The sequence below is a fragment of the Colias croceus genome, chromosome 15, assembly GCF_905220415.1.
Source record: "Colias croceus chromosome 15, ilColCroc2.1".
Taxonomy (NCBI): Eukaryota; Metazoa; Arthropoda; class Insecta; order Lepidoptera; family Pieridae; genus Colias; species Colias croceus.
Window position 1 is genome coordinate 5,368,133 of NC_059551.1, and position 18,578 is coordinate 5,386,710.

The 18,578-nt window shown below is 31.2% G+C and overlaps 2 protein-coding genes and 1 long non-coding RNA gene across 3 annotated transcripts; 1 reads left to right on the forward strand and 2 right to left on the reverse strand.

Moving 5' to 3' along the window:
- Positions 1 to 914: 914 nt before the first annotated feature.
- LOC123697726 (EF-hand domain-containing protein D2 homolog) lies at positions 915 to 14,135 on the forward strand. Its single transcript, XM_045644259.1, has 3 exons — positions 915 to 1,288; positions 12,003 to 12,167; positions 13,320 to 14,135. Exons 1-3 carry the CDS (start codon positions 1,119 to 1,121, stop codon positions 13,570 to 13,572), a joined length of 588 nt encoding a protein of 195 aa, XP_045500215.1. The 5' UTR covers positions 915 to 1,118; the 3' UTR covers positions 13,573 to 14,135.
- Positions 14,136 to 14,351: 216 nt separating this feature from the next.
- Positions 14,352 to 15,864, reverse strand: LOC123698208. Its single transcript, XM_045644795.1, has 4 exons — positions 15,779 to 15,864; positions 15,583 to 15,652; positions 15,150 to 15,310; positions 14,352 to 14,424 (listed from the first exon to the last, which is right to left on the reverse strand). The coding sequence occupies exons 1-4, from the start codon at positions 15,862 to 15,864 to the stop codon at positions 14,352 to 14,354; spliced, it is 390 nt and encodes a 129-aa protein (XP_045500751.1).
- Positions 15,865 to 16,312: 448 nt separating this feature from the next.
- LOC123697727 lies at positions 16,313 to 18,212 on the reverse strand. The gene is made up of 2 exons (XR_006752263.1): positions 17,700 to 18,212; positions 16,313 to 17,196 (listed from the first exon to the last, which is right to left on the reverse strand). It is a non-coding gene; the product is annotated as an uncharacterized LOC123697727 (long non-coding RNA).
- Between the last annotated feature and the right edge of the window lie 366 nt (positions 18,213 to 18,578).

The following is an 18,578-nucleotide window of genomic DNA, read 5'->3' on the forward strand; positions in this document are numbered from 1 at the left end:
AAAATTATATTTCAAATAGAATAAAGATGTAAGTAAGTAAAAGTAAAAACCTTCCGAATTTTTTTAGAAATGCCCTTGTGTGAAAAAAGAAGCGGTGAGGTTTTATTTTGACCTGACGTGAATAAAATTTATTGCTCTTGTTTTTGTCTTCAGTCTTTTCGGCGTGTAGGTATTAATTCATGTGTCAATCATCGTACACGGCCGGAAGGGTGATTGCTACAGTCGTAAGATTTGTTGTTCTTGTTTCTATCTATATAAAATATCATTCTTGAATATAAATTTAAAGTTTGTAATACTCCATTGAAAGCAACCAAATCCCGACTTCCTAAGACGTTGAACTCTTAACTAAAATAGGTACTAATACCTAAAATGTACCTAATAATTTTTGTTTTAAGGCACATTCATGACTAGAAAGAAGGTATTGAATTCAATTAAGAAAAAATACCTACTTCGAATGCAAGTCCCCTTCAACTTCTTGAGTATTTGATTGGTAAAAGCTCTCCCAAAAGTAAACTTTACTATAGGTAGGTATGTATACTTATAATTTGTATAGTAACCTTTATAAAGTTTACCTTTAACTATAAACTATTAAAAATGTTCTACTACGTTACCTACCTAGACCTACCTAATTGCTATATGCTTACTAAGATCAAATACAGTAGTTAATAGTTAAAGGTACATAATTAAATTAAATTAAATTGTTATTTTATTTAATCAATAAATAGTTTTAAAAGAGAAAAGCACAACGTAAATTACTAAAGATCTTTACCGTACATTATACGAAAAGATCTCTCGAACTCATGCCTCATGGTGTCATTCATGAATCACGATTGACTAGTCTGCCTGCCGCTAATGTTTTGTTGTGGTTTATGTGGTATTTGTAGTAATTTGTCGAGTGCGGTAAGATTAAGCAGATTGTAAAGCAGTGCGCGGCATACGGTCGCGTCGATCCGTCCCCCGCGATTGTATCACGGAGTGCGCGGAGTACGAGCCGACAGCCGTGGACCGGCCAAACTGCCAGTGTTTGTAAGGTCGCTCTCAAGTGAACACATTCGCGTCTTCGTCTCGGCCTCGCCTACCGCTCTCCGAACTTTTCGCACAAAACTATATGATATAACATGGCAGCTACCGAAGAACTCAGCGGAATACTCCAGAGGCGGCAAGCAATTAATGAAAAGCTAGAAGAGGGCATCGAAATCAAACCGAAATATAAATTCGTCAATGTATTCACGGAGTTCCACGAATTCTCCAGGAAAGAAATAAAACAGTACGAGCAGACCTTCAACAAGTGAGTATAAATGTTAATTTTAGACTATAGTGGGTACCTATAAAGGTGATTTTTATCGATACCGACATGTGAACGCTTGGCAGGAGACATCCTGACCGGCACCTACCTGTATGTCGATGTCGTTTTACTTTAAGCAAGGTTGCTAATGAGTTAGTCAAGAACAACAGGTTTAAATTCATTTTAAATCACCGCTCCCTGGTAAAAGCTAACAATTTCTAGTTATTGAGTCTCATCGAAACTACATATCTCAATAAAACGTAACGTATATCAAAATACTAACGCGTAAAAAATAATTTACCTAAGATTTGATAAGATACACCCACGATACACAATTTATAAACATACCATAAAGATAACATTTCTCAGCTAATGTTCGCGTTATCATCAACACTAGTATGAATGTCCTAATATTTCTAACCTCACATATTTATATTCAAATGAAACACCGACGTGAAATTATTATGAGCGAATTTTATGAAATTTTAATATATAAAAAATAGTAAAAGCGTTACGATATTTAAACACAATTGCGGTAATTAATTAGGTAATGGGGATCGACGAGCGACGTGGGAGACAAACTTGAATGGGTGATGTGAATGCGCAGTGTTTACAAGAATTATACAAATTATCTTTATCGTTTTATTCATAACTTTCATTTTCAGTTATCACACGAGACAATTATATTTTCACACGGTTAGTGTTCTGGACACTCAATTATAGGTATTTTATAGTGCACATTTTTGTACCTTTTAAGTTAAACTACACTACTAACTAGTTTTTCCGCAATGATATTTTAATAAATTATCTCAGTCTCCCATTACCTAAGTTAGACCATAACTGTCTTACCACAAACATCTTTAGACTGCAGGGTTTAACTTTAAGCGCGGCATCTCTTTAATCTGGTTTTGTCGTATTTCACATAGACAACTATTAAAGTGACAGATCCCTGGTTTAAAGTTAAACTGTGTTTAATTTGTTTTGTGATAAGACCATAAGTTTTCTTGTGAATGTGATGAATGAAGTGACAGTAAAGTATATCAGTTCCGTACAACTGAATATAAATATAGAATTTGAAAAGAAGCTAAAAAAGTATATTTATTTTTCACGGTCGTTATATTGCATCGCGTTGGTATAAACAATAAACTTTCCTTCCTTGAACTTATGTTTTTTGCCATTATTTCATTCTAAGGAAATATTATTTTGAACATTTAAATTGTAGTAAATACGCGACGTAGTTAAATAAATTATTATAAGTATGACGCAGGTACATAATCTATATATATATATAAAACTCAAAGGTGACTGATATAGTGATCTATCAACGCACAGCTCAAACCACTGGACGTATCGGACTGAAATTTGGCATGCAGGTAGATGTTAGGACTTAGGACGTAGGCATCCGCTAAGAAAGGATTTCCCGAAATTCTTGCGGGAACGGGGAAAACGGGGATGCACGTACAAAGTCGTGGGCAGAAGCTAGTATTGTATATTTTGATGTAACTTAGCTACGCAGTCCCCTATAGAATATATTATACAATTATACATATATAAAATATCCAAGGAACCATTGATACCACTAGACCACAGATAATTTGAATTAAAATCTAGCACACAGACAGACCACATCCTGGATTATTCCAGGATATTCATATAATATTATCCTGAAATGCTCTAGGCCCTAGGGACTTAACGAACGCTAGAATAATAATACAGCCGTTCCGTTTCATCAAAACAATAGGCGTTTCATCAATATAATATTATCGTTGTGAATAAAATATGAATCTTAATTGTTTTATTTATATTTTAAATACACATAAATACGGATACAGCCTCAGCAAAATGCTGCACAAAAGCAGCGCTGATTTTCAGGCTGTACCGGCGATAAAAACTGAAACTTCTGTAACTGAATTATTTTATAACCAGTGGAATTGTTTCCAAATACCATGATGAATACATCTCCAAATTCCAAACGTGATCATTTTTGGCTAAATCCATTACTTTCATACTCTAAGGCTCGCTATCGTTACAAAATGTGATCTGCAAAGCTTTCAATAGTTAGCATACCTAACTATATACAAAATTAAAAAAGTTGTATAGTCACTAATCAGTGTATACTGTATAAAATTTTATATAGTACATATTTCATTTTGTACATTCAGTACTTACATATCTATTTGAAGTAGACAAATTTTTATTTATTGTACTCATCTATAAATATATACATATTATAAAGCTGAAAGTGAAGAGTTTGTTTGTTTGTTTGAACGCGCTAATCTCAGGAACTACTGGTCCGATTTGAAAAATTATTTCGGTGTTAGATAGCCCATTCCTCGAGGAAGGCTATAGGCTATACTATATCATCACGCTAAGACCAACAAGAGCGGAGCCACGCGGGTGAAACCGCGGAGCGCAGCTAGTTAGGTTATAAACTTATAATCCATACTAATATTATAAATGCGAAAGTAACTCTGTCTGTCTGTCTGTTACTCAATCACGCCTTAACTACTGAACCAATTTGCATGAAATTTGGTATAGAGATATTTTGTTACCCGAGAAAGGACATAGGCTACTTTTTACCCCGGGAAATAGGATAGGTTTTATCCCGGATATCCCATGGGAACGGGAACTATGCGGGTTTTTCTTTGACTGCGCGGGTGAAGCTACGGGTGGAAAGCTAGTAACCAATAAACATATTATGACACTTGCTTCCGCCCGCGATTCCGTCCGCGCGGATGTCGGTCTTCGCGTGGATGGTTTATCCATTTTGACTAACTCTGACAATGACATCTTATAAATATTTATTGGACCGAAATACGGATAGGCCTATAATAATACGCAACGTTTGATCGTGGTTCTACAGAACAACGTCTATGGATAAAACTGAAAAATTAAGATTAATTTCTTTCTACGTATTTTTCCAGGATAAAAAGTATCCTATTTTACGCCCAGGATAATAAGGTATAATTATACCTACTAAGTTTCATCGAAATCGAACCGTTAGTTTTCACGTGATGCCTTCACATACAGACAGACAGACAGACAAAAATTATTTTAATCACATATTTGGGTTTGGTATCGATCCAGTAACACCCCCTGGTATTTATTTTTTCAATATTTTCAATGTACAGAATTGACCCTTCTACAGATTTATTATAATAATATATGTAAGTATAGATAACATAAAGTGTTTTCATTTAGTAAAAAGGGTAGACGTTATTCATCATTGTTGTCATTAATAATTCATAAAATGAATAACACTATGTTTGGTAAATTAGTCACTATTTCGCGTATTACGTTATACGTATAATGTTACCTGGTTTTGTAAATGTGGTCAACGGTTAGTCATCCGCGATTCATAATAGTTTACTTTTCCGTATTCAAAACACGTTTAATTGTTTATGTGTAAAAGTATCATTTATGCGTAGTTAACGTGACCTTCGGCTAAATCACTTCCGATAATTCATACTATTTAATAATTCGAGTTGTTCTTTTTAAGGTTCCGTGCCTATGCCGAAAGGTTATAACGGGACCTATCTATGAGACTACGCTTGCTGTATGTCTTTCGGCCCGTCTTTATTGAAATTTTTTGTTACAGCGAAAAATAATAAACAAAATTCATTTTAAATTATTCTATTAATACCATAAATATGTAACATTGTCCGATCAAAAGGTCATTTAAAAAAAAAACTTTTTTATGTGGATTATTATTAGGGTCACGAAACCGTCTCGCACCGATTTTTTCAAGAACAGGGTTAACTGTGACAGCAGTGTGATAACAACTTTCTATAGAAGTAAGGATAAAAGATAATTGAGAAGAGTAGGCAAAGCAATCTGTCACAAAATTAAGAGTATTTTTCTCAAAATTCAGAGTAATAATTTTTCTGTAGAAGTTTTACTTTAATATACATAATATACCTACATAAAACTTCTCTCCTATACCTATAGGTAGGTAAATTAAGATGTTTTATTTAATGTGTGTTTAAATGATTCAGAGTTCACTATGATCATTGCTTGACACTCGTAAAATTGATCAGCGCAAAGGAAGTGAGGAGTCTGTACTCTGTAGATATCACACAACAAAATCAATGCCGGCTGCCGAATGACTCATGGTTTGCATATCAACCACTATTTAATCATAATAGGTACGAAGGGTGACGGGAAATGTAACCCTTTGAAAGTGATTAAATGTGAGGGTGGTGTTATCAACTCTTTACGTATACAATTTAAAACTTGAAACATTTTTTTTTGCTTAAAATGGTATGGGTTTTATATAGCATCATTACATTTATCAAAATTGCTTTGTTTAAATAGGTTTAAAAAAGACCAAAAATATGTTTGATACAAATAAAATAAAACACAAAAAATAATAACCGAGCGATGGCGCCTTAACAGACTGTTATCGCTTTTCCGGCAGTTTCTGTTTGTTAGATTAGGTAGCTCAATGCTCTAATCAGTCTAATGCTCTAAATTCACACGCATTCATTCTTTACATAAATAAAATACATTTATAACAACAACTTCGTTTCTCGAGACATCGGTTTTATAATCGAATGAAACCTTGATCTCCCTCACGCCGGTGCTCCTGCAATTTGTTCACATATCACCCTCGCAATTTGCTATCACACATGACCGAGGTCATTTTATTTTATATCAGCCATAATAAGGAGTCACGTGTACGGCACTAGAACGTTTCAATTTAAATCCGTTATGACTCTATGACGCTTGCTAACATATTTTTGTTCATGTAAAAAACCCATAAAACTATTAAAACATAGTATTTTCTAGGGTTTGATTTTACGCGAGTATTATACATTTAGAAATTAAAGACTTTTTAACGGATTTTAAACGCGATTTATTCATTCTATTATTTTCCCGACGTTTCGAACACTTTACAGCGAGCGTGGTCACGGGGAGACTCTCCAGTACAGTCTCCCCGTGACCACGCTCGCTGTAAAGTGTTCGAAACGTCGGGAAAATAATAGAATGAATAAATCGTGTTTAAAATCCGTTAAAAAGTCTTTAATTTCTAAACTATTAAAACAGTTTATTTAAGTGTTTTGTCGTGAGAATCATATTGTTTAATAACAATATATCCCGCTCAAGTAATTAATACCTAAGTATGTATTTATTTTTGTAAAATCTATAAATAATATAAAGCGAAGGTTTCTTGATACTTAATAATATGTATAACTGTTTAATTATTCATTTACAATTTACATAAATCATACTGTAGGTACCTAATAATCAACTCAATCCGTTGAAGGATGAAAAAGAAATAGGTAGGTATTTAAACAACATCCGAACATATCTATTTCCTTAGACTTTCAATATTTGAATGAGCATATTTTACTTTATTTCCTTGCCGTATCTACCATGGAGTAAGTTTTATTGACGAGATTTCCGTTTTTAATCACGCAATACTGTGGTAAATTGACACACAATAACAGCTGATTCAATCGAGCAAAAAACCTATTTTTTACAATACCCAATTACCTAGATATCAATTATGTTATTGTATGACTGTCTCGATACATAGAGTTGGATAAAATAATGACTATGAAGTAGGTATGAATACAACAATCAATTCGTTTTTACTTTAAGTATAATTATTAATGTAACCTACTAGGTATTTCATAATGCTGTAAATAGTTCCCGCATACGAAAATTGCCGGCATCCTCGAAACAAAGATGGCTAGTTTGAGGCTAATAACTTATCATCAGTTTGGAAAAAACCGCGTGCTAAATACAATAAAATGTAAAAAAAAACTTTGTTGTATTTACATATAAATTAAAATAGAATAATAAATGAGATGACTTGGTGAGGTTATCGTCCATAAAGCAACTGTATAGTAATAAATGAGTCATGTGAACAAATATTATTTATTGATATTATAAACAACTGCTCGTTACTATAATGTTTACACTTTTATGATTGGTGTACAATGACAATGTGACGCGAGCTTGTCAATTGTCACATTTAATAAATGGAAGTGAAAACAAATCACGGGGCCAATGTTGCTGAAAGAATTCAATGTTTTTAACAACACAAGTATTGTAAATGGCCTTAGGGTATAGGTAGGATGAATATTGTTAATTCAATAAGTGTTAAAATAATTTAAACGTGGTGTAAAATACTTTTACATTTTAAAATATTAAACTTCGTCCTTTGACCTTATTAAATATCTACTTATAACTTTACCTTTAACTTTATCGGTATCACGATACCGAACTTTTGTTACATTTTTGTATAAGTATTTTACTATATTATATTTATTATATAACATTGTAAATAATATATCGTGACACAAACCATTTATAAAACTGACATGGAAATTTGCGTTTTGAAAACTAATTGAGAATTCGGTCAGTAAAGCGGTAGAGGAAATCAAAAGTCGGTAATACAGTATTCTGAAACAAACAATAATAAACGATTGTTAGGAAATCGTTACCTACGTTTCACGGTTCAAATTTTTAATATGCTCGTATTGCAACAATACTATTTAATACACTTACCTACTCAAAACGAGCAGATCATGGAGTGCCGATTAGATTACATAAAATATTTCGTATAAAAACACTTAAAATTACTTTTTATATTCGGAGTTAACATATTTCATAATTGTTACAATTATTTAGTTTCATTAAAATTGTTAAATATAATTAAAGTAATTGAAGTATTTAAATGCCTTATCTACCTTATTTAACGTGCATTTATTGATTTTAATTTGGTTATTAATTCCCTACATATGAATTAGAATAAATGGAATGTGTGATGATCAGCCACATGTTACATAAAGCAATTAATATTAAGAAAGTTTGGTCATTTATGACGGTAAACTTATGTAAGTTAATGTTTAAATTTAAATTTATGCAAGTAGGTATTCTAAATACGATTTATAATACTGCATTTTTGCATTATTAAGTAGGTTCGCAAGCACTAGTCTCTCAGCATAAATGTGCATCTATTTTTTACGTTGCTAAGATTTTAGCTAAGCAATATCTAGATTTTATATGAATTTATTCTATAAGCCGTAGTTGCATTACTAATTACTATAAGTTTATTCGTAGTTGCCTTACTAATTACTATAAGGGTCAATAATAAAACCTTGACTTATATTAGCAGTACAAACCAAAATAACATAAGTAACTATTAATACCATATAGGTACATACTTATACAATTATACACTCTTTACCGAATGTTAACAGTAGTAAGTGTGATATACAAGCTTTGACTGTTCTTTAATGATGACACTTTTGCACACAAAACATAACCTACTTACTCAATTGTGGAATTTGTGGAGCCTATATTTTTCTAGGGCAACAATTCAAGCAATACTATTGTCTTGCTTTCGAGAAAAGGCAAAAGCATTTTGTTATTCTGGCACAGTTCGTTTTCATGACTGCCCTCGTTATTTTATGCCTGCAATATCCTAATTTTATGGCTGTCTTGGCCTAAATTAGTATCGTCAATTACATTGATATTACATGAATAGAAACAAAAATAAATATACTTTTTAGTTGGATGAAGTTATTTAAGGCAGTTTAGTCGGAACCTTTGAATACATTACGTAATTTCTAAATAGAAAATAAAAAAATTTACGTTAGAAAAACGTCCACAAAAGGAATATCTCCCACTGCGCATTCTGTATGCATATCGTGAACTACCTTAGGGGCAAATGTTTAAAAATATACGTTGATCTTTTGTGAAATATTTACGTTTAAAACAATGAACTATTCCAGGGTTATTATTATCTTTCTTCTCATGGATAAAAAACGCTGTCAGTATTTACGACATTATGCGTAATATTCAATTTAGAGTTACAAAGAAAAAAGAATAAAATATATAGATAATATTTCCAGATTGGTTCAGCTACCGCCGATCAACAAAATAACCTAACTAATACATTTTCACAATTAGAGGTAAATGAGTAGTAAAATATTAGGTACATTGTGTTCAATTATCTATAGTATTTTATCAAGTAAAACAATTATTTATCTTATTGTTAAATTACGTTATGATAGAAGCATTTAAAAATTTGGATTCAATTACACTTTAAACGTATATTGACTAGGTTTTTAGAATACGAATTGCAAAAACAATGGCACAATATTCAATATAATTATGTGTTCCTTGATATTAGTGCAACGTACGTCGTTCCTCACTGAATGAATTTCAATGTGGGTACTTCAACATCATGAATTTGAATGGATGTTGACATCAAATACGCTGTTTTGTATAAAAGACCTAAGTAGATAATCTGGTTTTGTTACCTATTGTCTTGTTTCTTTACAATATTCCTACAGCATAACTACTTGCATAGTGTTAAAATTAAAGATAATTTATTCTTTTATTTGAATATTATGTTACAAATAACTGAATTCTGCAATAGCTGTTAATGTGTTAAATAAATTACCATAATTACTTAATTGGATATGAAATGACGAGTAAAATAAATTAATTTTATCGTATTGTATTATTGAGACTGAATTGCTAAATGAGTTGCTAAGCGCTAAACTTAGCAAGGGCAAGGCCAATTCTGTTATTATTATTTTTCTAATTAAGTATTAAGAATATTATGATTGAATATAAAACTTAAAAGGATCATTTAATTATCGCGTTCGTGATTATTTGACGATGATACTAGATACAAGAAACTTAGAAATAATAGGTAACACAAGGCTAACAGAAACACATCTGAAATAATGACATGATATTCTTTACGGCTCAGAATCCGTTTGTATGTCAGCAATAATGTCGAGGGTGGACCTTTGGGCCACAAGAGTTGTTACGTAGGTGTGATCCCGCCTCCCTTTGTTGCTTAGCGAGGTCAATGGTTCTTTACGAGCAACCAATTTGTATCGGAACGCAGGTTAGGTGCTTCGAAATTAATTTCTACGGATTTTATGCTTGTTAATTAAAAAAATGCTCATATTTATAAGCACGTGCAGCCATTTCTTTAATTAGACTACGTCTACTACTGCGTGACCGGGTGCAAAGTTTTTCTACGTATAAACTATAGGTACCTGCCTACCTAATAAATAATTTTATACTTATTTTGATATTTGGAAAACCGGAATACGAATGTTATCTAATAAAAAGTAGACCTAAAATATAAATAGAAACAGTTTAAAATTTCATTTTGTTATGCACGTAGGTGTCGTAGGTAGCAGTGCGACAACTCCTTATTTTCTCAAAAAGCGTCGGTGGATAATCAAGGCAATTCGATTTTTGTCAATAAATAATGTCGGTCATTGTAGATGAATAACCTTGGAAGTAAAACAATATGTGAATTATATTATATATCTGTTTCTAAACAATGCATAAAAATTAAAATTCATGAGGTCCTTGCAAGCTTAGACTAATAATTAATTGGAATATCGATATTAGCAAATGCTTCTTCTATTTATCTTCTTTCACTGAAACGGATAAGGGTAGAATTGGTAAAATAATATTAATTAACTCCAGATATCAAGGAGGTAGTTAGAATAATTGAGAAACTTCATAGAATCCTGTGTTAGACCAAACAAAATACATGGTACCTACATACTATAGTTGCTTCTGTGTTTTGTCCCTCATTCATTTTGATAGTGTTAATTCGTTGACAAAGTACGAATATGGTAAGTAGCTAAACTGTGTCTGCTATTGAGGCCAAAAAATTGCAAGGACTTTATATATCGTATAAAAACGAAAATTGAATCAATATGTCGTAGGAATTAGCCGTATCTCTGTTGATATAAAATGTAGGCTATATTATATCGCTTGCGTCGTTTCACAAACAATTTGCATTAATTACAAACGACGGGTATACCTACCTACAAGTGACTGGTATAGCAAAATCGATGATGTAACCAAAACAAAAATTGAAAGGAACGTAATGATTTATAGTTTTATGAACAGTTCGTGTCGATTCTGTCGTGTGACTTACTTACATATTTAATAGTCGCATAATATCATGATTGGTATTCATAATGTACCTACATCACACTTTCTATATAAAACTGAATAGGAAGTTCTTATGTAACGGTCCTTTTGCTACTCTATGGCGTTCTCACTTTGCAACACCTCGTTTCTAATAATTAGGGATACATATTCGCGTGATATATTGTAGCTTTAATTTGTAAAACAGTATTGCGTTATAAAATTCCCTGTGGTTTATTTAGGGAATCAAGTTTAGTTGAGAAAAAAATATCAAATGCTCTAAATTTTATTTAATAGAACCTACTTAGGCGAACGACGCGACGCGGACGGTAAGAATATTAAATACATAATACCTATAGACAAAGACAAACTTGTTTTATATAATGTTCTAGTATAAAAATCGATGAAAATGCGAAATAAAATTGAATGAAGTAGTCGCTAAGCTTAAACACTGAATAGACTGCTGGAAAAGGACATAAGGCCAGTTTTAATTAAATTTATCGATTGATGTTTGAATATAAAACTGGATATAAAGCTGCTGCGAACTCTTTTTATTTTGTTATTCGATATTAAAAGCTTTTATTTTTAAATTATAAATATTTAATATATCGTTTCCTACCATACCGTTTCTAATAATAGATTGTATTGAGGTTTGGAAATAACTGATTACAAATTCCAACCAACTGTATCAAACTTAGAATACAATGGAAAAACGAGTAAGAGAATAAAAAATACATTGTTACAATATCAAGCTTAACATTAAAATAACAACAAAATATTATTTCTATTTCAGATTCGATGAAGGTCGCGACGGATATTTGGATTTGAATGAAGTAAAGCGCATGATGGAGCGACTTGGCGCGCCCCAGACACATCTTGGGTTAAAAGCAATGATCTCTGAAGTGGACGAAGATAGAGATAATAAAATAAGCTTCAGGGAATTTTTACTTATATATCGGTATGTATTTGCGTGGTATGGTAGGCTAAATCGTTTCTCTCTAATGGTACTCTATAAATATATCACATAAAATAAGGTTTAGGTAACTAGTTGAAACTTGTTTTAAATAATTATTATTCATACATTAATATGACATGAAATTATGAAATTATAATCTACATGTGAATATATGGTACCTAACTATGTAATGATACCTAAGTACCAAGAAGTGTTGTCTATTTTTCAAAATCATAACTATCATGATTCCAAACTGCTATAATTTTTATGTTCCTTTTAAAAAGTTCACGAAACAAGTAAGTATATTATTTTAATAGTCGCCCACATGTATTCTAAAGACTCGTTCAAAATAATCACAGCGTTTCAATTACGTGCAAAAACGGTGCAAAAAATACCTACCTAGGTTAATCGGTGTAGTTACTGTGACACTTAACTTTGGTTAAAAATTCATTTGGAGATAATAATTAGCTTTTCAAGCAACGTCGTGTTGATGTTAAACGTATGTTACGTAGAGAGGAAACTAATTAAGGAACCAAGTAATCATTAAGTTCGTAATCACCGGCATTCCTTCAAGATTATGCTATTATTTTGATTTCCCCATTATGTTAATCAAATATCTAAATTTCAATTACATAGTTACGTTGGTGTCTCATTTTGTATGTATTTGCTGAAATTAAACGATAAAACAAAAATTTCAGTAATTTGCAAAACCAAGAAAAAATTCCAAGCTTTTATTGTTTTAGTTTTAGCATCTACTGAACGATGTCGAGTTAAGCGTACAGACCTTATAAGGCGCCAACATCCAGTCTCGTCTCAGGCAATGAAACGAATCGATACCAAATCATGTTTTGTTGAAATGTCTTTTTGCGCGATTACTCTTTATCTTCATAAACAGCCGTATTATAAACATGTTCAGTATTTATAAACAGACTTTTTATTTACTTATACCAATAATAGATCTGACTAATGAACATGCCATAAGCGATACTAATGCGAGTATTTAGAATAACGCTCCCACGGAGTATATTTTTATAATTTTATAATTAGGTTGCTATTAGCTTATAAGGAGATTCTGTTGCTTAACTTCGAAAGCATGTCGACGGCCGCGGCGTTGCATCTAAAGCGGATTAATTTTAGAACGATGTTTGTTTTCAGGAAAGCTCGAGCAGGTGAACTCGAGACGGACTCCGGTTTGGAAACATTAGCAATTCTCACCGAAATAAACGTAGACCAAGTCGGCGTAAACGGAGCTAAGAATTTCTTCGAAGCAAAAATCGAAGAGCTCGCTAAAACGAATAAGTTTCATGATGAAATCATACAAGAACAAGAAGAAAAACGACGTGAAGCGGAAGAGAAGGCTTTGCGAAAACAAAGGTTCAAGGAGAAAACGGCCATATTTCAACACTAATGTTTAAAATTGAATTTGTTTTGTATCTAGTCTTAAGACATAAGCTGTTACCAATCCGTGAAACATGTCTTACCGACGAGGCAAGTTTTTAATGTCGTTGATAAAATCTATAAGACAAAAAATTACCAAAATCACAAATTAGTTAAAGGTGTTATGTTAAATTAGATATAGGTAGATTTAATATAAGTAGGTAATGTAATTAAATCATATTTTAAGAATAAATATAGCATCGTTACTACCTATCTATAGATGATTATTTTAAACAATAAATCAGCTAATAGATGAATTGTGAACTAGTTACGGACAATTTTGGGCCTTTGTAATGTTATCCTTTCAACGAATTAAATAAACGCAACATTCCTGTTTTGAATAATTTTATCGTTTTAAACAGTTTTTTTTCCCTTTAATTAATGTGCAACAGATTTTGTGTACAGGCACATATTGCATACAGGTGTTTAGTTCTTTTTTGTAATGTTAAAGTCAAGGTTAAAGTATATCATGTAAAAAGTTTTAATGTTATTATTATTTAAAAAATAAACTGATTAAAAATTGGAACAATGATATTTGCTGACTTTTATTTATCGTTTAGCAAGTTAATTTATGCTTTAAAATGTTAAAAATAACCTTAGATGACATATTGAACCGCTTCCATTTATTATTTGTTTTATGTTATATAAGGGACCTTGCAGAGATGATTAAAAAATTAACGACAAAATTTACTGCCTCTGCAGACATTGTTCCGCAATATTGACCCTTTTTGATTTTTCTGTTTTCTTTCCTTATAAACCTTCTCTTTGCTTTAAAAACTTCTCATAAGTCGGCGGTCTATTTGCTCGTTTTTTAGCAGAAGAGCTAAAACAAATTTTAGGTTGTGATAATAATAATTTCTATGAATAAGAATTTTTGGTTATAATATAAAAAAATTGCAGCATATTATTATCCAATTAAAATGTTTTAATTACATACTAGTTTACATAGGTAGTTTTTTTAAATTATCTGAGCTATTTCAATTCTCCAAGTACTCAAGGCATGCCAAGTTGGCTTTGGAACCATTCTGTAGCAAGGATGTGATATTCAATAAATAAAATATAGATAGACAGACTGAGAGGTCATTTTTTTTTGCAGTTATAAGTATACAGACAATCTGTATGCATAAGAATAAATATTATACACTAGCTGTGCTCTGCGGTTTTACCCGCAGTGCTCCGCCCCTGTTGGTCTTAGCGAGATGATAATATATTATAACCTTCCTAGATGAATGGGCTATCTAATACGAAAATAATTTTTCAAATTGGACCAGTAGTGCCCGAGATTAGCATGTTCAAACTTATAATCAGCTTTATAATATTAGTATAGATTGTTTTTCCTAAAACTTTTGAGCCTTAATAATGCACACAAGTCACTATTGCAATAGCATTTTTATTTCCTGAATATACAATTTTTTCTACAATGTGACAATGAGTACTGAAAGGACAAAATGTATGAAGAAATAAGAGAAATGCTCATAGTCATAGTAATAGAAAATTAAAAAATAATTTATTAAATTTAACATTACAAACTAAGAAAAATCAACACACTATTGACTATCATCCATACTGTTCCTGAAGCTGTCATGTTGCTGATAACTTTGGTTTGTTTCTTGTGTCATGTCTAGTTGTGGTTGCAACCTTTTAAGTGGCGGCAAATCTTTTATGTTTATCTGTTGCATTTTAGCTAAATCTCCAATTATAGATGCATTCTGGAATAGGGTAAAATCTTAATCATGATATCTAAATATTCAAAGCCATCTAAGTAAGCCATGTTATATAAGTTATCATGCAAGAAATATGGAATTTAAGTCACAAAATATAGTTCTGGAAACTTACATTTGCTCAAAAAAAATTAATTATAAACATCTTTAATTCTTTGTAATTGTAATGATATGATGAAGGGAACAGTTATACTTCTAAAAATTAAGATAAGCATAATATTTAGTTTTGATGTAAACATTATCGTAGAGCACAAAAGTACCTGTTTAATATTTTCTTCAAATTCCCCTCCGGCCATAGTAAAACTTTTGATTTTCTGCAACTCTATAGATCTAACGATTTTTACAAAAATAACATAATAAGTATTAATCTCTTACACAATACATAAATTTAAGTATATTTATATTATAAAATTATTAGTCTATTAATACGTAAACGTAACAACAAAACATACTTACATGAGACGTAATAATTGGTTTGCTGAAGTCAATTCATTTTGTAAATCTTGCTGAAGCTGTTGTGTTTTTGGTGCTGATGCCGACATTATAATCACAGAGCAAGTAATATAGTAATTATAATAAGAAAACAAAATTAACGTATTGTATTGAAAAATTATTGAAATATCATCATATCCACAATCGAGTAAATATTTTCTAAATGCTAACGAACCGAATTCATAAACTTACACAGTTTAAATTACAAATGTCTTAGGCACAGATAACTATATATTAGTCAGAGAGTCTTAGGACAGAAACAGATTAAAAATATTTACATACAGCCATAAACCAAAGACATTTTACCCCCTTTTTTTTCAATTAGCTTTCTCTGAACATAAAAATCAATTAAAAAATTGAATTAACAATGCTGGTAATGACATCCACAATTATATCAATATATTTACCTACGTATATATTACCATGGACGAATACTAGATATTTATTGGGTCCATGATATTACTAACATATCTATAAAATCTGAAAGATGTGTCAGACCACGGAACTATATACATACTGGAACCCACACTCCCAAAGAAAAAGTGCAGTCAAGAAATTTGACCTTGAAAATTATCGTTTCCCCTCCGTCTCTTTCTAGCTAGGATGAGTCATGGAAATATATATAGTATATCTATATTTCCGTGGGGTGAGTATACGGATAAAAAATTCAGGATATTAAGGAAAAAATTATGGATACATCAATTTTATTTGTATAAAAATTTTACTGTAATACTAGATTTAAGGATTAATGAAGTAAAATATCAATGCGTTTTAATAATATTTATTTATCATTACAATGCCAACTGCCTTTACAAATTTGCAAATTATAAGATACAATAACAATAAAAAATAACGAAATCGGCTCACTGAATATATTTTAATTATTCCATACCCTTAAGTATTTAAATAGTTTTAAGAGTACTTGAAATATGAGATCGTGGTCTTGCGCTTCCCTATGATACAATAAAAAACAAAATATATAATATATTCAGGGTGTAATCGTTAAGTGCACACTTAACGATTACACAGGTGATTATTCCGTAACTATTGCAGGTATCAAAAAACTTTAAACTGATATCGATATGAAACTTTACGTAATGAGTAAAATAACAATAATAACTTTTTTTAATATAACGAGAAATATCTAAAAATGTAACTTTAAACCCTCCCATACATTTTATTTCCCGTAACGTATATATTACGTTCCCACTGCTGGGACATGGCCTCCTATGAGGTTACAGGCAACATCCGCCGCACTGTCCAAGTGCTGGTTTAAAATGAATGTTGCATAATATCTTCGCTTTTTCAAAACAGGATATTTTTAATTCTACTATATTTAGCTATTTAGCCATGTATTACGTTCCGCTAGATTGGACGGAAACCTGTAAAGAGAAAAGAAGATTATTTGCAAAATATAAAAATGTCATTTAGATACAGAAAACAAAAAATTTGTGCTGTTGTCTAGTGCTTCTATTTCAGTAGGTAGGTACTATTTATTATGTACTTTCGAGTTTTTGATTTTACAATATATCATTATATAAAAGTAGTAAACAACGTTTTTATACCATTAACTGTCACGCCAATTAAGACGTAGCCAGTGGAGAAAGACTTCTCCTTTTCTTTTACCTCATATAAAATACCGTACCGAAATATATTATATACACAATTTTATAAAGTATGGACACCCTAGTCTAATATTTACTACAATCATGAAACATTTAATAATAAGCAAATACAGATGTTAAATGGAAAAAACCTAATCGAAATTAACATTATAATCACAACTTCGATCTATTATTCCAGATTTAACAACAATTAAAGTAGAAATATTACTAAACTACAATTTTACATGAAGCGTAGTTTATGGATGGTTTTTTGTACTTACGAATGAAATATAATATCACATCCTGGCTGCCACTCACTTTTGCAACCGCGCACAATATATTTACAATCATTTCTATTAATTTTGGCTCAGAATAATTCTAAAATACAAGAACAAACTCACGAAATGAATATAAACATCCGCCATTTTGCAGTAAACATTATTTGACACCTAGAATTGGGGCTGCCGCGCAACGATTTTCATAACATAATTCAAAATATGGGAAAAAAATTATGAGCGTGCTCGATAAGCAATCCATTTTAAAAGTTGTAAACCTTTGTTATTTCAATGGAAAAGCAAACCTGCATGAATCTCGTTTAAATTTCATTTTTTTTAGCGGATTTTATTAATGATTTTTGTCATATAGACCTATTATACTGACAGTCGATTTTTAATGCACGTCAATAGGGGAAAAATTTACAATCACACTGGCTACCCTATGGGGAAAACAGGGGTTACTTGCGGTCATTCTATCAGTTTTTTATTTTTTCTTAGGAGTTTGGGTTCCAGTATGACTATAGTTCCATGTGTCAGACAAACTGTGTTAAGTTTCATTCATAATTGCTTCATTAGTATGATCATAATATTAAATACTGAATTAGTCATCTCGTTATTTAATTTTTAAATATCACTGCTAGCTAAAAAAATATTAAAATCGTCATAAATTATTCTTTAGTCTATTGTTTTGAATTTTGATGAATGTTTACAAAATTGACTAATTTTTTATACAAAATTGACTTATATTCAATGTTGACAGCTCTAGGCAGTTTTGCCTGAAATGTGCGATCTATGAGCGTTATCGGTCACGAAGAAATGTAAATATTATAGTTGTAATGGAAAAAAAACCATATTCATTTTACTTTTATTTCCAAACTGGAATTT

Excerpts from the sequence above, each read along its gene's own strand:
- LOC123698208 (XM_045644795.1), bottom strand. The coding sequence starts at position 15,864 with ATGTCGGCATCAGCACCAAAAACACAACAGCTTCAGCAAGATTTACAA. Across the intron at positions 15,653-15,778 it reads AACCAATTATTACGTCTCAT|ATCTATAGAGTTGCAGAAAA; the intron begins GTAAGTATGTTT and ends AAAAATCGTTAG. Across the intron at positions 15,311-15,582 it reads TTGAAGAAAATATTAAACAG|AATGCATCTATAATTGGAGA; the intron begins GTACTTTTGTGC and ends ACCCTATTCCAG.
- LOC123697726 (XM_045644259.1), top strand. The coding sequence starts at position 1,119 with ATGGCAGCTACCGAAGAACTCAGCGGAATACTCCAGAGGCGGCAAGCA. Across the intron at positions 1,289-12,002 it reads TACGAGCAGACCTTCAACAA|ATTCGATGAAGGTCGCGACG; the intron begins GTGAGTATAAAT and ends TTTCTATTTCAG. Across the intron at positions 12,168-13,319 it reads GAATTTTTACTTATATATCG|GAAAGCTCGAGCAGGTGAAC; the intron begins GTATGTATTTGC and ends GTTTGTTTTCAG.